This window comes from Bos javanicus, chromosome 29, assembly GCF_032452875.1.
Source record: "Bos javanicus breed banteng chromosome 29, ARS-OSU_banteng_1.0, whole genome shotgun sequence".
In the NCBI taxonomy this organism is placed as follows: domain Eukaryota; kingdom Metazoa; phylum Chordata; class Mammalia; order Artiodactyla; family Bovidae; genus Bos; species Bos javanicus.
The window spans coordinates 50,087,059-50,107,150 of NC_083896.1; the positions used below are offsets into that span (position 1 = coordinate 50,087,059).

At 63.3% G+C, this 20,092-nt stretch overlaps 1 protein-coding gene across 2 annotated transcripts; it reads left to right on the forward strand.

The window, feature by feature from the left end:
- Nucleotides 1-7,030: 7,030 nt before the first annotated feature.
- Nucleotides 7,031-16,620, forward strand: CTSD (cathepsin D). Of its 2 annotated transcripts, XM_061407446.1 has the most exons (10): nt 7,089-7,251; nt 9,247-9,406; nt 11,189-11,312; nt 11,568-11,647; nt 11,746-11,940; nt 13,114-13,340; nt 14,940-15,062; nt 15,387-15,531; nt 15,617-15,715; nt 15,800-16,620. In XM_061407446.1, the coding sequence occupies exons 1-10, from the start codon at nt 7,178-7,180 to the stop codon at nt 15,965-15,967; spliced, it is 1,395 nt and encodes a 464-aa protein (XP_061263430.1). In that variant the 5' UTR covers nt 7,089-7,177; the 3' UTR covers nt 15,968-16,620. The 2 variants fall into 2 exon arrangements, with proteins under 2 accessions (XP_061263431.1, XP_061263430.1); XM_061407447.1 differs by lacking the exon at nt 11,568-11,647 and having other exon boundaries at nt 7,031-7,251; nt 11,822-11,940.
- The last annotated feature ends 3,472 nt before the right edge of the window (nt 16,621-20,092 follow it).

Consider the following 20,092-nt stretch of genomic DNA (forward strand, 5'->3'; position numbering starts at 1 on the left):
CTCAGATATGCAGATGACACCACACTTACGGCAGAAAGTGAAGAAGAACTAAAGAGCCTCTTGATGAAAGTGAAAGAGGAGAGTGAAAAAGTTGGCTTAAAACTCTACATTCAGAAAATGAAGATCATGGCATCCAGTCCCATCACTTCATGGGAAATAGATAGAGAAACAGTGGAAACAGTGTCAGACTTTATTTTGGGGGGCTCCAAAATCACTGCAGATGGTGACTGCAGCCATGAAATTAAAAGACGCTTACTTCTTGGAAGGAAAGTTATGACCAACCTAGATAGCATATTCAAAAGCAGAGATATTACTTTGCCAACAAAGGTCTGTCTCGTCAAGGCTATGGTTTTTCCAGTAGTCATGTATGGATGTGAGAGCTGAACTATAAAGAAAGCTGAGCACCAAAGAATTGATGCTTTTGAACTGTGGTGTTGGAGAAGACTCTTGAGAGTCTGTAGGACTGCAAGGAGATCCAACCAGTCCATCCTAAAGGAAATCAGTCCTGAATATTGATTGGAAGGACTGATACTAAAGCTGAAACTCCAGTACTTTGGCCACCTCATCGAAGAGTTGACTCATTGGAAAAGACTCTGATGCTGGGAGGGATTGAGGGCAGGAGGAGAAGGGGACGACAGAGGATGAGATGGCTGGATAACATCACTAACTCAACGGACATGAGTTTGAACAAACTTCAGGAGACAGACAGGGAAGGACAGAGGAGCCTGGCATGCTACAGCCCGTGGGGTCACAAAGAGTCTGACACAACTTATCGAATGAACAACAACAAACAAGAGTTCCTATAAACATAAACAAGAGTTCCCAGCACAGGCACACACACACACGCACACACGTCCCCTGTGATAACATCTGGCATTACTGATACATTTGCTAGAATGGATGAGCCAATGCGTGCGTGTGTGTTAGTCACTCAGTCGTGTCTAACTCTTCTCGACCTCATGGAATGTAGCCCGCCGGGCTCCTCTGTGCATGGAATTCTCCAGGCAAGAATACTGGAGTGGGCTGCCATTTCCTTCTTCAGAGCCAATACTGATAGGTGTTTATTAGCCAACATCCATAGTTGACACTAGGGTTCATTCCTTGAGCTGTACATTCTGTGGGTTTCGAGGAATCCAGAATGTCCCGTATCCACGCTTAAACCATCGGCGGCGTCCTTCCCCTGCCCTCATGAGCACTGTCCTCCCCTCCCCCACCCCCAAATCACCCGTTCTTTCACCGTCTCAGTGACTTTGCCTCTTCTACAATGTCACACGGTTGGAACCGCACAGACTGCAGCCTTTTGAGATTGGCTTCTTTCTCTCACAAATGTGCGCCTATGTGTGTCTTTTCGTGGCTCGATAGCTCATTTCCCTTTAGTGCTGAATGATATTCCACTGCACGTGAACTTGGGCAAGCTCCAGGAGGTGGCGAGGGACAGGGAGGCCTGCTGTGCTGCAGTCCACGGGGTCGCAGAGAGTCGGCTATGTCTTGGCAGCTGAGCGACAGCAACAGCAAAGCTCCATTGTCTGATGGACCACAGTGTGCTTTTCCATCCACCTACTGGAGGGCGTCTTAGTGGCTCCCAGATTTGGCCATCAAGCAGAAAGCAGCTGCAAACACTCACGGGCAGGTTTTCGCATAGATTCGAGTTTTCATCTCCTTTGTGTATGTTCCAAGGAGCACGGCTGCTGGATCGTATACCAAGAGTAGGTTTGGTTTTGTAAGAAACCGTTAAACTCTTCCAAAGCAGCGGGGCATTTTGCATCCCCACCGGGGATGGGAGTCAGTTCCTGTTGCCCCATATCCTCACCAGCACTTGGTGTGGTAAGGGTCTGGCTGCTCCCAACGGTGTGCAGAGGCACCTGGTTGTGGGTCTCCAGCCGTTTCCCTGCAGACCCGGATGTCTCTCCATGGGCTTCCCTAGTCTCTGGATTTCTCACTTGCTAAGGCATCTGTTCTTGTTCACTTGTTGATTGTTGGGTTTTAAGAGTTTTCACGTATTTGGGGGACTTCGCTGGTGGTCCAGTGGCTAAGATTCTATTCTCCCAGTGCAGGGGCCCAGATTCAACTCCTTGTCAGGGAACTAGACCCCACACGCCACAGCTAAAGACCTTGCAGGCTGAAACGAAGATACAGCACAGCCCAACAAATAACTTCTTTTAAAAAAAGAGCTTTCCTGTATTTTGGCTGTCAGGGGCCTGCTTCTCATCTATGGCTTTTCTTCTTATTCTCCTAACTCTGTCTTTCTCTTTCACAGATTTGGTGGGTTTCATGCATTTCTATTTAAACCACAAATCTGTGTTGGTTTCAAGGTCACGAAGGTAGCCTCCTTGTCTTATTCCCCTGGTACGTTTACTGTTGACCTAACTAACCTAAGGGCTTTCCAGGTCACGCAGTGGTAAAGAACACACTCGCCAACACAGGACACACAAGAGACTCAGGTTTGATCCCTGGGTCGGGAAGATTCCCTGGAGAAGGAAATGGCAACCTGCTCCAGTATTCTTGCTTGGAAAATCTCATGGACAGAGGAGCCTGTCAGGCTAAAGTCCGTGGAGTCGCAGAATCGGACCTGATTGAGTGACCAAGCACAACAACATTACTGACCTGGGAGTTTACCACATGGGACTGAGGGCTGTGTGTGCTGTGAGAGAGGGACTAAGTCCTCCCGTGATGCTGGGAAAGACCAAGGGCAGGAGGAAAAGGCGCAACAGAAGGTGAGATGGTTGGATGGCATCACCGACTCAATGCACATGAGCTTGAGAAAACTTTGGAAGATGGCGAAGGACGGGGAGGCCTGGCGTGCTGCAGCCCACACGGTCACAAAGAGTCGGACACGACTGAGTGATGGAACAACAAAAGCCACCCCGTGCTCCTCAGTGTGAGGCTCTCCTGCTCCCCCATCCATCCACCTGTCTTTCTGCACCAATACGCACTGTCTCATCAGCAGGTCTTTACAAGAGTGGCTCTCTCTTCACTGACACTGCTCTCCTCCAGGCCACATCGCTAAGTCCCGTGGTCACTGCCGAGTCCCCCCTCCACCTGGTCCGTCGTCAGCACGCCCCCACCACGTTTCATTCGGCGACCAGGCCCCCCTCTTGTTCCCAGCTGCTCCCACTGTCTCCTCTGCTGGTACCCTCTCGATTCTCTGACCTGATGCATCTGGGAGCCCTCGGGGCTAGTTTGTCTGCACTTTGCTGGCAGCTACGTCTGACCTCCCTGCTCAGAAACTGCTGAGTGCTGATGACTCAAGTTTCTGTCTCAGCTTGGGTCTCTCCCCTCAACCCCCAACCACTTGAGCTGCTGCCCCTCAGCGGTGCCACTGCCCGTCCCCAGGGCAACATCCTCCCAGCATGACAAACCTCCAGAACGAACGGAGCTCCTGGGCTTCCTGCCCCGCCCCTCCTCCTGCTTCTGACCCATCTCGGTAGGTCACAGGCCATCCTTTCGGCCCGTTTGGACACGTGGGAGTCAGTGTTAAGCCCTCCGCTGCACACCATTCTTCCAATCCACCAGGAAATCCTACCACCGCCCCTCCCACCTCGAAAGTCCTTCCAGAGCCCAGCTGCTTCTCGCAGCCTCCTTGGGCACCGCCTGGTCCAGGCCAGCCCAGCCCCCACGGCCAGATGGGAGCCCCAGCCTCCCAGCTGGTCCGGTGCCGCCCTCCTGCCCACCCGCCCCCCCTTGCAGGGCAGCTCCGCTCTGACCCCTGACCTCGTCTCTCCTGCCCCCCAGCACCGCCTGGGCTCAGTTCAGTTAACAGGCTCCCTCAAGGCTTCCCTGATTCCAACACCCCTTCCTGTCACCCAACCCCTCCCATGCCCCCACTTTCCCCACAGTCTTCCTCCAATGACCTGTGTGAGCGCCCTCAGCGTGGGTCACCTGCCTCCCCTGCCTGGAGGATGAACGTCGAAGGGCAGGAAGCCGGTTTCCTTCCCTTCACTTCCACAGCACCCAGAGCTTGTCCGGCACAAGGGGGGTGCTCCCTGATCACGTGTGGGGGCGAAGTGGACACACAGGGTCCCAGAGGGACTGATCCATGAGACGCCAAGTGGAGGTTAAGGGGAGGGGCTGCCCATGCCAGTCTTCTCGACCCTCACCGCGGTAGACCCCCATCACACACACACACACGCAGACACACGTGCACACACATACATGTACACACACGCACACATACATGCACACACATGCATGCACACACACATGCCCGGCCCAGGGCTCTACCTCCTGGAGCACCAAGGGCTGGGCTGGGACCAGTACAGAGAGCATCTCTGCTCTGTAATAAATGGACAAGCAACCTCTGCAGGGGGTAGGGGCCTCTCCACCCCTTCGGCCACCGGAGGGTCCCTTCTCAGAGGTCCCCTGCCACACTCAGGGGAAAGTCAAGGGTGTCAGCTTGCCTCCCACGAGCTCCAGCTCAGGACAGTCACAGCTGGATGCCAGATCAAGCCCGTGGCCCCTCCAACAGTTCACACCGCCTCGTGCCCAGAACCCCCGGGGCCTTGTAAATGTCTCTGAAGAAGATGATGATGTTCTAATTGTGTTTTCTTAGAGGCCCACTTCTGAGCACCACCGTTACAGATATCATGTCCCCACTGAACATCGGGACCAGGCATGGTGACCAGGGGACACCAGCTGGGACTACCTTCCATCAAGTGCCAGAGGCCAGCCCAGCTAGGGCCTCGATGACCACTCCAACACCAGGGCCGGGTAACGACTGGTGCAAGGGTCCCAGTTCTGGGCCTGTGTGGGGAACAGCCTTGGCCCCCAGGGGGCAGGGTCAGGTTCAAGGGCAGGATATGAGCCTGCTTGGCCCCTGGTTTTACTCCTTCAGAACCATGTCAGGGGAACCCAGCAAACATTTGTGGAATGGCCAGGAGAGGAGGCAGGGCAAAGCAAGGGTCACTCATCCGTGGACATCAGGCTGACCAGCATGGGGGGTGGTAGTGGTGAAGGTCAGGGTCCTGGTTTATTTGGTAGTTACAGAAAAGAAAGGAATTCCAAGCTTGCATCTGTAAGCACAGAACCTCGGTTTGACCCCCTTTAGGTGGGGAACTGGGAGGACCACTCAAGAAAAAGTGTCCCTGGGTGAGTCCCCTTGTGAAGATTCCCCCGTTCACATCCTGCTCAAACGTCACCTCCTCCAAGAGGCCTGGCCCCTGTGAACTACAAATTGACACTTGCCATCTGCCTCAAGGATTAAGTATGTACTGCTGCAGCTGCTGGCCTCCAACACCCCCGAAGGGAGTCCAAGGTGAAGAAGAGAAATAGGGCACTCGGTGCTCAGGGGGAAACTGGCAGGACAGGTCTCCAGAGAGCTAGAGATCTTCAGGAGCTGATTTATGAGCCCAATTCTTACATCTCCTCACACCTAGAAGAGCATTAAAACCTTTCATGATGACGACTGTTCCTCATGACTAGCAAAGCTTCACAAGACTAGTAGAATCCTTCTGGGAAAATGTCTGCTTGACCCCTTCACCAAAATCACATACGCTGACCACCCCGCTCCTCTTTGGCGCAGTTTCTCAGAGCTCTCTGAGGTGCTGGCTCCTGGGCTGCAACTCTCATTTTGCCCCAAATAAAACTTAAGTCGCCGCTCACACATTGTGCATTTTTAAAGGTGACAGTTCATGGTGACCGACGAAGTTACCCAGAGAGGGCTGGAGCCCTGGTATACGACCAGAGGCCTCTTATACCTGTCCACCTCCTTGAAGAGTCCAGACAAATCTGGGTAGGTGAATAGTGAAGTCTGGCATGCTATAGTCATTGGGGTCCCAAAGAGCTGGAACAACAACTCCTGGTTCTCGGATCTCCCATATTGGTTGATAATCCTGAGTTTTATTTGGTGGTGGAACAGGTACCTGCCTGCTTCCAACTGAAAGATATTTGGGGGGGAGTTGGGGGGGAGGTGGTGTGCAGATGCTGGTTGACCAGGGCACACTCACCTAAGGTGTAGATACTGGGTGGGGCTCTGTTGAAAGATACCAGGGTTTGCTCAGTTGTAGGAGACTTGAGTGGTCTTGGCTGAAGTGGTTAGGTAAGAGGCTGATCTGACACTTTTCCTCAATAGAAAATCTACCTTAATAGAGTTTGTCAGGTTAAAAGTGAAGATACTTATTACATGAGAGCTTTGCTCCAAAGGAAAGGGACAACTTTTACGTTGCGCCATTTTTTAAGTCGACACCCCCGTATCAGTCACTTCCCGGCATATTCTCCTGCTGAATTTCCTTCTTCACGTGACCTTCTCTGAAATGACCTGTCCGAATTCCTTTCCTTGGTAACACCCATCCCCTCCTTTGGGTGCGACCTAGGGTGGAGGATGGAGCTGATTCTCCCCTTAGGCAGCAGGAACTCAGCTCCCAGGCTAAGGGGTCACTGAGGCCTCAGACAGGGCTGTGCATTAGCCAGACCAAGGGACTCGCTCTCCTACCCCAGAAGCTGGTAAAAACTGATCCCAAATGGCTGAACTGTGACCTGCTGTCCCCTCCCCACCTACACACACACACACACACACACACACACACACACACACACACACACTCCATGGCAGCCTTTGAGATTTGCCACAGGTAGGGATGGTGCCAATTTACAGAGGAGGAGAGCCCAGGGTTACCAGGGCCGGGCCAAGCCAGGTGCTGCTCTGGGGCGCGGTGCCGAGGCTGGGAGGGCTGTGGGCCACTTGGAGGATGAGGGCGGCTGGAGCCTCCAGAGAAACCACCTGGGAGACTCCCAGGGCAAAGGAAGAGCTGGAAACAAGGGCGCCCAGGGAGGGAGCAGGTGGAGTGGGGAGCCGTGGGGAGCCAGCCGCGAGCCCGGGGCCGGGAAGGAGCCGCGGCTCCGGGAGCCTCGCCCGGCTGAGGGGTCCAGCGGGGCCAGGCCCGGTCCCCTTCTGCCCGACAAGGTCGTGGCAATTCTCCGGGTCAGCACGTGGCCCGAGGGGGGACAGGAGGACAGCTCGCCTGAGCAGACGCAGCAGCTCCTAGTCGCGGGTGGCCCCGCCCCTCTCCGCTCAGGTCCCGCCCCGCGCCGGCCCGGCCCCGCCCCCCGTCGCCGGCCGCAGCCCACGTGACCAGCCCCGGTGCAAACAAGCGGGTCAGCTGACGCGGCCCAACTGCGCCGTCATCCCGGCTATAAGCTCGCGACCTCCCGGGCTCTCCGCTTCGACCGGGCCGCCGCCGCCATGCAGACGCCCAGACTGCTGCCGCTGCTGCTCGCCCTCGGCCTGCTGGCCGCGCCCGCCGCCGCGGTCATCAGGTGAGCCGCGCAGCTCGCGCTCCCCGCGGACGCCCGCGCACCCCTGTGCCCCCGCCGGGGTGCAGCTGGGCCGCCCCCGGGGCCTCCTGTGGGGCCTACCCGCGGGCGGGGCCGGGGAGCTCTGCAGGTGCGGGGCTCGCCCGGGGGTCCGCGCGTCCTCTTCTCCCTGCCATCATGGGGGGGGTGGGGGGGGATGGGGACCGGAGGTAGCAGGAGGGCTGTGACTGGGAGTCGGCTCAGCGTCCCCAGGACGGGTAGGGTGGAAGCCTGTGCTCAGGGGCCCGCACTCGGCTGGAAGACAGGAGACCCAGAGGCAGGCCCAGGAGGCCCCTGAGCTTGGGTAAGTCCTTTTTGCGCCTGGGGTCTCTCCTCCCAGCTGTGAACTGGGCCTGGCCTCATCCCGGTCTGTTCGGCCAATGAGATCTTCCCACAGCCCCTGAGCCAGTTGGACGACCCTCTGGACACCAGGAGGCCCACAGGGTCGAGAGGGAGTCAGCCTAAGGATGGGTCTGGGGGAGTGGCCCAGCTGGCACCAGGCCCTGGGTGGCTTCCCCCACTGCTGGGCTGGGTCTCTGTCCCACCTGCTGCCTCAGTAAGGACCACACCCTCCCCAGGCTTGGGGGCCCCCACTGGGTCCAGTGAGGCCGAGGACTGTCAGGCTGGTCCAGGGCTGTGCCATGCTGTGTCAGCGAGACAGAGGGTCCCCCCACCCTCTGAGCCTCTCCAGGCAGGCTGCTTGCCCAGCAGGAGAGGGGTGCGGAGGGCCCACCCTCTTCTGCCCTGCCCCCACCCTTGCCCAGGCCTGGAGCCTTAGTGCGGGCCTGGGCCGGCATTCTTCCAGCTCTGCTGTGGGCCTTTGCCTGTGGGCAGGGGGGTGGGGTCTCGGGGCTGCAGCAGGCTTGCGCCTTGCCAAAGGGCTGGCTTGTGTGGGCCCTTGCGTGGGCTGTGCCCTAGGGGCAAGTAGCCCTAGCTGGAGCAGTTGTGGGGAGCAGCTGCAGGCCTGAACCTGCCCTGGCCTCACCCCCAGGCCTTCCACTGGGGACGTGAGCCTGGAGCTCCTCAGGTTGGGGCAGCTGAACCCAAGCCCCCACGTCTTCATGTCCAGTGGAACTGCTGGCATCTGTCTCCTTAGTCATTGGAGGGTGTGTCCCCCTCCCCCGCCCCCAGACAAGAAGCCCAGGCTCCCCCAGCCTGTCCCTTCTTAGGCAAGAGGCCAGGCCCACATCTTCCTGGAGCATGCCCTTGGCCTGCTGGGAGGAGCCACTGCGACCTTGAACTCACAGATCCCCAGGCTGGGAAGTAGCTCTTCTTGCTCAGGTGGCTTCCTGTCCCACCTCCTGGGGCAATTTCAGACCCCTGGGAAGCTGGGGGTGGAGAAGGACCCCTCACAGTGCCCCTGCTGCTGGGCACACCACCCAGGCTGGCGTGTGTGCTGGGTGGTGGGGCTCCCGGGAAGGGTCCTCCAAGGAGGGGCACCGGGCCTTGCCTGGAGTGTGGCCTAGCAGCCCCCACCTCCAGGCCCCAAGTGTCAACCTTGACCTCCAGTGGCCTGCTTAATGGGGAGAGAGTGACGGGGTTCAGTGCGGCCTGGGGTAAGGACTGGAAGGAAAGGGGGGTCCTGTGAGGGGCCTGGGGGTGGTCAGGGAGAGCTGGCTGCTTGGAGTGGGTGGCCTGGAAGTCCCGTCTGGCGGCCAGAGGGTGGCCACCCCGCAAGTCGGACTGGTGAGCTGGGACCATCTCTGGGGGATCTGGGTGGGGCGGGCCAGGCAGATGGGGCCCCATGAAGGGCTTTGGGCAGACGCGATAGCTGACCGCTGACCCTGGACCCATTCAGTGTTGGGATAGGAGACCACAGTGGTGCGTGTTGGAGCCCCCGGGGTCTGCGGCGGGGCGGGGAGCAGGCATGCTGGATCTCCAGCTTGGTTGTGGGTGTGGGAGCCTCCCGGTGGGCTGTGCACCAGCCAGCCCTGACGAGCCTGCCTCCCGTCTTGACAGGATCCCACTGCACAAGTTCACGTCCATCCGCCGGACCATGTCGGAGGCCATGGGCCCCGTGGAACACCTGATCGCCAAGGGCCCCATCTCGAAATATGCCACTGGGGAGCCTGCTGTGAGGCAGGGGCCAATTCCCGAGCTGCTCAAGAACTACATGGATGTGAGTGTGGGGGCCGGGGAGGCAGCCTGGGGCTGGGGGAGCCCGCCGACTGCCCACAGCACTGCGGGCAGGAGCTGGCTCTGAGGAAACGTTCCTGAGCCGGTGTGGGTTTGGTGAAATCCTGTGTTCTCAGCTTCCAGTGGTTTGCGAGCTTCATCCGTGTGGGGGGCGGGGCTTCTACCCAGCCACCCTTGTGATGGGCGTTTCCACCATGCCCTCCTGACTGAGGGCTGTGACTTCCTGGCCCCAGCTCCCAGCCCCTCTGCCCATCCTGGCTCAGGGGGCTAGGAGGGTTGGCTGGAGCAGCTGAGCACCTCCCTGACGTCTGCTTCCCCTCCTGCCACCGAGCATCAGCTCAGAGCCGGGCTGGCATCTTCATCCTGGTGGCCGGCCCCGCGAGACTGCCCCAACCCCTGCAGTACATGGGGGAGCCGGCCCGGCGCGGAGAAGCCCAGAATCAGGCCCGGGCCTGCCTGCGAGGCTGTGGGTGGGGGCTGGGGGTCCCTGAGCTCAGTTCACCTGGGCCCGCCTGCCTGGGAGGCACCCACTGCCCTGGAGCCTCTGTGCTTGTCTTGCCTGTGTTTTTGGAAGGCCTGTGGCGACCACGGCCCAGGCCCTGCACCCTGTCTTCCTCTTTGGTCAGTGACCAGCCTGCGTGCCCACTGCTCGCAGAGGGGGAAACCAGCTCAGAGGTGGAACGTTCTGGAACACACAGCATGCTGGGGCCGGTCACCCTGCTCCCAGCTCTGGGGCCAGGTCCTCTGGGGCTGCCCAGGTGACATCCTCTCCACGCCCCCCCCCCCCACTACCTGAGTTTTGGGAAGCCAGCCCCTCGCTGCCATCCGGCCTGTGGCCCACTCAGGTTTAGGGCAGGTAGCTGCGCCCTCTGTCCTGCCTGGCTGGAGCCCGGGCCAGGAAGCTGTGGCCTCTTGCAGGCATGTGATCAGGCGGTGGCGGGGGGTCTGCCCGGGGCCTGATGGACCAGTTCCTGATCCCTGCCCCCCGGTATGCACGCAGACAGACAGCATGTGCGAGCGTACCACGGGAATGGAGATTTGCTGAGTCATGCTCCGAACCCCCAGCACCCCCCACCCCAAGTCTAGACACTTCTGCTGGGTCGTGAGTCAGTGGTGGCTGCTGCTCCCTGGAGCCAGGCGGCCGGAGAGAGATGCCCAGAGGTCCTGGAGCCGGAGCCCTGCAGCGACCTGGGGCCCGGCCTCCGTCCCTGGGACGGCAGGGCCCAGCGGACCCCAGACTCACAGACGCCTGTGCCCCTGATCTCTGAGGGGCTGAGGATGGGGTCCTCCTGGAGGCGCGTGCCCCCTTCATGCTCACCAGAGCCCTCACCCCACATCTGGGCCTCCCGGCTGCCTCTGCTGCCCCGTGTGCAGAGGGGAAACTAAGGCCCAGGGCATTGAAGGCGGCGTGCCCAGCACTGAGGGACTCAGCCTGCCTGTGCGCCGCCTCCCCAGGGCCCCCTGGACCCCCTCTGCCCGGGGCCCTCCAGGCTCGGCCCAGGGGGATCTCAGGGCCCAGGGTCAGGCTGTCACTCGACCCTCATGCTGGGGAGGAGGCCTTCCCTCCCAGAGCCCTGGACCCGACCGAGGGCTTGGGCGGGGACGGCGGGGTAGGCGGCTGAGACAGCTCGCCTGGCCCCGGGCCCCTGTCCTGGCCTGGGCCTTCTCTCTCCCCGTTTCCCACCCTAGCACACCCCCCCGGCCTGGCCCTTCTCTCAGCCCCGTGGGGAGCCCCGTGCCCTGCCCTGACAGACCCCACCCCTAGGCCCAGTACTACGGGGAGATCGGCATCGGGACGCCCCCGCAGTGCTTCACAGTCGTCTTCGACACCGGCTCTGCCAACCTGTGGGTCCCGTCCATCCACTGCAAGCTGCTGGACATCGCCTGCTGTGAGTCCGTCTGTCCCAGGGGCCTGCCGTAGACCCCAGAGGGAGGGACCCCGGGCAGGGGCGTGCCGCCCCCACCGGCTGCTTGCTGTCCCCTCAGGCGCTGGAGGCCAGCCGTCAGGCCTCAGCCCGCCCTCTCCCGTCTTAGGGCAGAGATGTCCAGGTGGACCTCCTGGATCACCTGCCGCTCCCACCTCTCGGCCACACCCAACAGGCGGCCCCTCCGGATTCTCCACCCTCCTCCCTTCCTTGATTTAGGGACGGGACCGTGGGGGTCATGGGCTGGACCACCCGCCCGGGGGCTTGCTGGATGGGCCGCAGCAGGCAGCGGGGGCCTAGCAGGCTGGTCCAGGGTGGGAGGACGGAGGCTGCAGCGGGGCCGGGCAGGCAGGCTGGTCCAGGGCGGGAGGACGGAGGCTGCAGCGGGGCTGGGCAGGCAGGCTGGTCCAGGGCGGGAGGACGGAGGCTGCAGCGGGGCCGGGCAGGCAGGCCGACAGTCCCGCTTGGCACAGGGACCCACCGCAAATACAACAGCGACAAGTCCAGCACCTACGTGAAGAACGGCACGACCTTCGACATCCACTACGGCTCGGGCAGCCTCTCGGGGTACCTGAGCCAGGACACTGTGTCGGTGAGTGTCTCAGGGCCGCTCGCCAGGCCGGCGGATTCACCCCTGACACCAGGGCCAGGCAGGGGTCCGCTGAACAGGGCAGCCAGGGTCTCAGCTGAGCAGAGGCCCGGAGGTGGAACAGCTGGGCAAGCTTCGTGGGGGGACGTGATGGGGGCACGTGGTCCCATGTGCCGGCCAGGTGATGCTGGAAAGGCTGGCAGGAGAGGCAGGCCGAGAGCCCCCGACTGCAGAAGCGAGAGTGCCGGGCGGGGGTCTGGGCCCAGGACCGGCGAGTGACGAGTGGCAAGGCTCCTAGCCATGCAGCCAGGCAGAGGAGCTGGCGGACGGCGGGGGGCCACCGCAGCCAGAGCTGCCGACCAGGGGCAGCTGCCAAGGGTGTCGGGCAACGTCTGGGGAGGGCTGCGGGGTGCCCGCAGGATGCGCCCGCCTCCCTGGGGAGCAGGGCGGCGCCCTCATGGGCTCTGCTCGGGCGGATCCCCTGATGGCCGGCCACAGGAGGCATCTGGGTTGGGAGCTGTGGGGAGCAGAGCAGAGCAGAAGTTAGTCCCCTCCCAGCCCCCAGCCCCATGAAGGCCGCGGGAGGCCTGTCCCCAGCCTTGGTGGCAGGAGGACCCTTCCTCCAGCCTGCCTGGCGGGGCCGCCCTGCCGCTCCATGTCTGCCTGGCGGGAGTGGGGGCCTCTGCCGGGCTCCCTCTGAGCCTGAGACAGGATGCCGCGCAGCCCTCCTCCACCCCCAGCGTCAACCCCAAGCAGCCCTTTCTTCCCACATCCTGCTCTGTGTGTGTCTGCAGTCTCCGCCCTGGCTTGGGGGAGGGGGTAGCATGGCCTTGAGTCCAGGGTTAGATCCAGGGTTCCCCGAGGGTGGGGGCGGGCGGGTGGGAGGGCCTGAGCTCAGGAGGAGTGCGCGGCTCCCTGCTCCCCCGCTTTGCAGCCGTCCTTGAAACTGGCCCAGCAGAGCATGGGCCCCGCACCCCACTCTCCCCACCCGGGTCCAGTGCAGGGGCAGCAGCCCTTACTCCGGGGCCGAGTCCCATGCGCCAGATGATGGGCACCGACCGAGCTGGCTTTCGTGGCCGTGGCTGCCCGTGCAGGGACGGGGGTGAGGGCCGCCTGGGGCCCAGCGTCAGGCTCGGTGTCCACACGGCGCCTGATCCCCGCTGTCCGTGGCCGCAGGTGCCCTGTAACCCATCCTCGTCCAGCCCGGGTGGCGTCACGGTGCAGAGGCAGACCTTTGGGGAGGCCATCAAGCAGCCCGGTGTGGTCTTCATCGCGGCCAAGTTCGACGGCATTCTGGGCATGGCCTACCCCCGCATCTCCGTCAACAACGTGCTGCCTGTCTTCGACAACCTGATGCAGCAGAAGTTGGTGGACAAGAACGTCTTCTCCTTCTTCCTGAACAGGTGCGGGGGCGGGGCTCCGTCGTGCCAGCCTTCCCTGCGGTCCCCTGCCAGGCGCTGAGCCGCAGCTCTCACTGCCCGATGGGTTGGCGCCCTCTCACAGGCAGACAGGCCATACCGAAGGCTGGGTCTCCCCGGGGTCCCCGAACCAGGGTCCCCCAGCCGGCTGGCCCTGGATCTGGGATCTTGGTCATTGGGCCTGCCTCCTGTGACAGCCCAAGCTGGGCCAGGGACCCTTCCGGTCAGTCTGCCTGATGTTCCTGGGCCCGGTGACAGGCAGGCTGTTCCCTGCCCCTGGGTCACTTTCGGCCCAGCGGGGATCAGGCCACGAGCCCTGATCTGTGCCAGGAGCTCTGGAGGCAAGGGAGCTGGGGTTTTCCCATGGGGGTGACCCTGGGAGAGCTCAGGGCGAGGCTCCCACGTTGTAGAAGCAATGCTTGGTGCCGGTCACGCTGGGGAGGGGTCGTTGGAAAGGGTGTCTCAGTCCCCCAGCCCCTGGCCTCTTCCCACGATGGTGCTGTAGGTCCTGGGAGGGAGCCCCCAAGGTGGGGGAGTGCAGGTTTGGTAGGGCGGGGCACGGGCAGGGGGTGGGCCGGCAGCCTGCTGCTCCTGGTCACTGGTCGCCACGCCCCGCATGCCCTGTCTGGGTCCGACCCTGGGCACTTCTGGTGGAATTCCAGCCCAGAGCCTTTGGCCCGGTCTCTATATGGATGCTGGTCTCTGTCCCTTGCTCAGTCAGTGGCAAAAACTGAGCAGCTGCTGGGGCCGAGCCGCCGGCTAGGTGCTGGGTGCATGTGAGCCCTCGGGTCCTGGAGAGGCAGACGAGGTGCAGAGGACCCAGGAGCTTGGCCAGGTCTGAGGTCGGGACAGATGGCCCAGCTCCGTGACTCCCCGGGCGCGGGTTCGGGCAGGAAGTGGGGGCGGGCAGCTGGCTTGCAAGGGCAGGGCTGAGGAGGGTACATGTGTCCTCCACACGTGGGTGGTGGAGGTGACGGGAGGTGGCAGCCACAGCGATGGGCGGAGGACCAGTTTGGTGAGCACTGGAGACAGCTGGGCAGATGATGCTGAAACCACGAGTGTGACTAAGAGGTGGGGAGGGTTGGAAGCCGAAATCTGAAGTGGGAGCCAGTCTTACGGTGGTCTGGGTGGAGAGTGTCCTCCGGAGCGGCAGGTGCAGAGGGCCAGGGGCGGGCGCAGAGGCTCCGCCCTGCTCGGGGCAGCCGGCCCTCCTCCTGGGAGCCCCTGCTTTTCCTTCCAGGCCCGTGAGGTCCCCGCCCCGGGGCTCCTAGCACTCACGACCTGCTCTGCCTGCTGGCCCAACCCTGGCTGTCCTTGGGGGGCAGGCTGGATCCCTTGCAGCCAAGGCAGGCTCTCCTGTCAGGAAGGGGCTTGGCCTGCGATCCCTGGGTGTGAGATTGGAGCCCCCCTCCCCCCGCCAGATCCTCCCACCCCTGCACGCCCAGGAAGGGCCCTGCTCTGGGTCGCCTTCTGAGGGCCCCACACCAGCCCTGACCCCCGTGCCCGTCCAGCCCCGCCACCCGCAGCCTGGACGCCTGGCGCAGAGGCGGGCAGGGCGTCTGACTGCCTCCTCCTTCCCCGCAGGGACCCGAAAGCCCAGCCCGGGGGCGAGCTGATGCTGGGCGGGACCGACTCCAAGTACTACAGAGGCAGCCTGATGTTCCACAACGTTACCCGCCAGGCCTACTGGCAGATCCACATGGACCAGTGAGTGTGGGGCGGGTCCCGCCTTCGGCCCTGCAGGGTGGGCCGTGGCCCGTGGGGGCCCTGCCCGTGGCCTTGGCGCAGCAGGGCTTGTGGGGGCTGCGGAGGGCTGGCCCAAGGGGACCTGGGCCCCGTGTCCTGCCAGCCCCAGGTGCTTCCTGCCACCTCCCGATGTCCAGCCAGTGGCCCCCCCGCACACAGCTCCCTTGGGTGACCTGTCCTTGGCTCCTGCGCCCCCCTAACTCTGCTCACGACCTAGTCCTCTGGGGGCAGGCAGGGGCTCCAGTGGCCCTGGGAGGGGACTCAGGCTCCCGCCCCTCCCCGCAGGCTGGATGTGGGCAGCAGTCTGACCGTGTGCAAGGGAGGCTGTGAGGCTATCGTGGACACAGGCACGTCCCTGATCGTGGGCCCTGTGGAGGAGGTGCGGGAGCTGCAGAAGGCCATCGGGGCCGTGCCGCTGATACAGGGCGAGGTGAGCGCCGGCAGGGCTGGGGAGGCGGGGAGCCCCGCCGACGGGCCTACCCTGTACATTGGCTGCCCTCTAACCACCCCCACAGTATATGATCCCCTGCGAGAAGGTGTCCAGCCTGCCTCAGGTCACCGTGAAACTGGGGGGTAAGGACTACGCGCTGTCCCCAGAGGACTACGCGCTCAAGGTGAGCGGGGCCGCGGGGCGGGCTGCAGACGCCCTGGGGCGCGGCGCGGGTGGCGGCCGGTGGTGACCGCTGTTGCCGGCGCAGGTGTCGCAGGCCGGCACAACCGTGTGCCTGAGCGGCTTCATGGGCATGGACATCCCCCCGCCTGGCGGGCCGCTCTGGATCCTGGGCGACGTCTTCATCGGGCGTTACTACACCGTGTTCGACCGGGACCAGAACCGGGTGGGCTTGGCCGAGGCTGCCCGGCTCTAGCTGGCCCCGCTCACTGCTGGAGTCCAGAGGAGGAGGCCGCCCCACCGCACACACCCACACACGCACACACACTCATGCTCACACTGCACTCACAGTCGCACCACAGCCCGATCATCCCGAGGCCCGTCGGGCCGCAGTTCGGCTCCGTGGGTTCCCCTCCCTGGTGTCTGAAATGCTGCTTGCTGGTCTGTCTGTCTGTCTGTCTGATGGGGAGGCAGCCTGGAGCCGAGCCGGCGGGCAGCTCCGGTGCGCAGAGTCCTCTCTCTGACTTGGAAGACACAGCCTGTTGGGTGGTTGTGTCCCGGGACCCCCGCCCCGGGTGATTCCCTCGGGCCCGGCTGCCCTCCCGGGCACTCCGCCCCGCAGCTCCAGCCCCTGCCCGCCTGTTCGTCCTGGACGCCGTGATGAAGGGCCTGCTAGGCCTGAGGACGAGCTGGCAAGGGTGGCAGGAGCCAGAAGCCAGTCTTGTGAGGCCTGCAGGGCCATGCGGGGGCTCGCCTCGTCACGGAGGGCGTCCAGGGCATTCTCTGGCCCAGGGTGGGGTGGGGTGGCACCAGAGGGGAGGGGGCTGGGTCGACCTTCTCCGTGGCCACCCCTTTCTTGAGTGGCTGGGAGCCAAAGTTGGCACGAAAATAAAGTTGTTCAGGCCTCTGCCCATGTGTTGGCGTGTTTTGTGCCCGGTGGGGAGGGCGCGCTCCTCGTGGAGGCGGGGGAGGAGCTAGCATGCGCGGCCGTGCCCTCGCCTCAAAGGGAGAGCAGGCTCAGCCTGGGGCACCCAGGGCCCAGGCCAGGCCCGGACCTGGACACTTGCCTCCCGCCCAGCCTCGTGGCCGAGGTTCTGCTGCTGGGGGTGCCAGCTCGGGGGGGTGTCCGGCGCAGTGACCAGCGAGGTGGGCCTGGCTGGGGGCCTGTCTCGTGAGCGCCTACACTGAGGCACGTTCTTGGGCCCAGGCAAGTGCCCACCACACTTCCTTAGAAAGTGTTTCCCGAGTCCCCTGCACACCTGACTGGGGGCCTTGGGAGGGGGCGGGTGGCGCCTGGGCAGCCTGCCTCCCTCCCAGGCCTCCTCGCCAGCCCGTGGAAGCAGTGTCTCCGTGAATAAGCCCTGCCAATCCTGGAGCAGGCCAGCCTGGTGTCCTGGGGTGGCAGGGTCCAGCGATCCAAGACAGGAGTCCCCTCAGGCTAGTCTGGCCTGTTTTGCTGGAGGGGGTAGAGGTTGGTCAGAGTGGTTGCAGAGCCAGGAGGTTTTGAGGGATGAATAAGAGTTTGTGAATGCTTGGTGGTGAGGCAAATGCCTCTGGGATGGGTAACTCTGGACCCTGCTCGGAGCCCACCCCCCCCTGCAGGGGTCGGGGTCTGATGTGACGTTTGTTCCCGTCCTGGTACCGTCTAGGCCGGCAGGGCTGTGGCTGTCACCGGCCTGGCCCCAGGGGGCCTGGAGACCGCACCCCAGAGCCAGGCCCTGGCATGCCTCTTCCAGAATTGCAAGAGGGATCATGAACGCATGCCCAGTGTTCTCTGCACCTGAAATCTGAGCCAGGAGTGGGCAGAGCTCTGCAGGGCTGCAAGGCTCCTGGGAGACGGTCGTCAGCGCTGCAACCTGGGAGCTTGCAGGGCAGAGCCGCCAGGAAGGAGGCCGCCTGCCCCTCACGCCCTGCGCCTTGACCATGCGGGCCTCTCTGTCCTCAAAGCCTCCCACCACCCCCTCAAGGCTGGCGGTGGCCCCCTCCTCCGCCTGCCTCGCTCACTGAGACTGGGCAGAAGTGGGACCATGTGTCCTCTCCTCTGGGACATGGGGACGAGACCCCCAAATGCCGCATGGGTTATTAGCGCAGGCTGAGCCCCCAGCTCCTAACCCAGACTGGCAGGGCACTGGTGTCCTGCCCAGGGTCGGCTCCACCCAGCTGGCCGGGTTTCTCTGGACCCTGGAGTCTGACTCTGGGCTCAGACCCAGCTTCTGTGACCCGACCCTGAGCCTCGAGTCTCTGTCCTGGGAAGGTGGGTGACAGCTGGGCACTCCTGGCCACGGGCCTGACGGACGCCAGGAGGAGCCCAGCACAGGGCCTGGCATTCGGCCGCTCCAACCCTGGCTCTCACTCTGGCTGGCTCGGCCCTGCTCTGCACCAGCCCAGCGGGCTCAGGTGGACACATCCTGCTTGGAGGACACCCAGTCTGAGCTCTCAGGAGCTGATCTGAATCCAGCACCTTCCCTCGGCCGCTCTGGTGAAGGCCCGTGGGATGATGCATCCCGGACAGTGGGCTGGGGGTCGGGGGCAGGGTGGTTGGAGTTGGGAGAGGAAGCCCAGCTCCACCCAGTGACCAGAAGCAGACCCCTGTGGGCCTGGTGCCCTCTCCCATGCCCGAGGACCAGCTGGACTCGGGCAGGCCAGCCCATCCGCCTTGCAGCCTGCCCAGCCCTGGGCAGAGCCTGTCCCAGGGAGCCCAGCTGGCACGCCAGGGAGACAGGTTCCCAGGCCACACACAGGCTCACTGGCCCCTTAGGTCAGGCGCCACCTGAGACTGGGGTCTGGCCACCGCCGAGCCAGGCCCTTGGAAGGGGGTCGGTGGTGGACTGCTGGGGGAGAACTGAGCCCAGCTTCCCGGAAGTCCCATCGCCCTCTCACCTGTGGGCTGGGCCTGCCAAGGGTGTGGTCGGGCAGGGGAGGGATGTTGCTCTGGGACCCTGCCCCCTGGAAGACAGTTTTAGCAGCATCTTTAGAGCCAGCTCTTTGTGGGCTCCTGATCAGCCCTGGACAGGAGAGGGGGCCTGACCAGGGAAGAGGCTGCAGACAAGGGCTCGGGCTCGGCACGTGCAGGGGTCCTCGAGAGAAGGGGCTTCAGAGAGGACTCTGAGGAGAAGGGGCCCCTGGGTAGGAGCCAGATGGGAGGAGAGGGTGTCCTGGAGATGAGAGGTGAGTCGAGCCGGTCAGAGCAGAAGCGGCCTTCATGGGAGGAAGGGCTCGAAGCCTGTGGGGGTAACAAGGGCTCGAGGGGGAGCACAGGCTGCCACCGGGAGGGCGGCTGCGTGGGGCAGGGGTGGAGGGGGGCCGCTGCTCCTAGCGGTGGCTGGTTGGAGAGGAGGACCACCTCGGAGGCCCCTGCGCAGCGAGGAGGGGTTTGGGGCTTCCCCATGGCGAGGGTGTGGTTGGGACGACTGCAGGAAGGGCAACCGATGTGGGGCAAGTGTCAGAATGGCAGGGAGGCGGCGTAGATGGGGCTGGAGGCCTGGGACGGGGGCGAGGGTGACAGAGCCCGCAGGGCAGCTTGGGCAGGTGGGAGGCCTGAGCTCCAGGGGGATGAGTGTCACCGGGCCTGGGAAGGGACACCTGGCCCCAGGGGCAAAGAGGCCTGTCAGGTGAGGGGTCATGGTCTCCAAGACTAGACTTCGTGAGGGAGCGACATTACCTGGGCTCAAGCAGGGGCTCTGGGCTTGGGGAGCTTGAGTTCAGATCTGGGGGAAAGTGGGGGCGGGAACTTGGTGGGGTGGACTCAGGAAGGATGAAGTCGCGGCCAGGTCAGGGGCAAGACTGGGCAGAGTTGGGGCTCGGGTGGGGGCCTGGCGAGGGGCACCCTGCTCGGGGAAGGACTGCAGTTGGGGGCCCTGGGGCTGGGAGGGGCCTGAGACTCAGGAGGAACTAGGGCCCTGGTGGGGGCTTGGATAGGAGCGGAGTCCTGTGGGGACAGGCGCGCAGACAGGAGCCTGGCTAGACGTGAGCACTGACTTCGTGAAGACAGACTGTGGGCAGAGGGCTCTGTGGGCAGAGGGCTTGGGGAGGCCCAGACACCCACCTGGCCTGGGACTAGACGCAGTGAGAGCCCAGATGGGGCAGGAAACTCACCGGGCAGAGAAGGGGCAGCACAGAGGGGAAGGGTCCTGGGAACCGGGGCGGGGCGAGACAGGGGGAAGCACAGAAGGGGGAAGGGGCTGTCCCCGGAAAGACAGGTGGGACGGCTCAGCGAGGGGCCGGGGGCTCAGCCAGAGGGAGGACACAGGGAGCGGGTGGGATCCGGGAGACGCAGGCAGGTGGCGCGGGCGCCGGGGCTGGGCGCTGCGGGAGAGCCCATCCCTGCCCAGCTCTGCCCACCCGCAAGGGTCGCCACTTCCGGCCGGCGCCCGCAGCGCCC

What these genes read in the sequence shown, in the direction of transcription:
- CTSD (XM_061407446.1), top strand. Translation starts at nt 7,178, where the DNA reads ATGCAGACGCCCAGACTGCTGCCGCTGCTGCTCGCCCTCGGCCTGCTG. An exon ending in CCCGCCGCCGCGGTCATCAG is followed by an intron (nt 7,252 to 9,246) that starts GTGAGCCGCGCA and finishes CCGTCTTGACAG; the next exon opens with GATCCCACTGCACAAGTTCA. An exon ending in TGAGCCAGGACACTGTGTCG is followed by an intron (nt 11,941 to 13,113) that starts GTGAGTGTCTCA and finishes CCGTGGCCGCAG; the next exon opens with GTGCCCTGTAACCCATCCTC.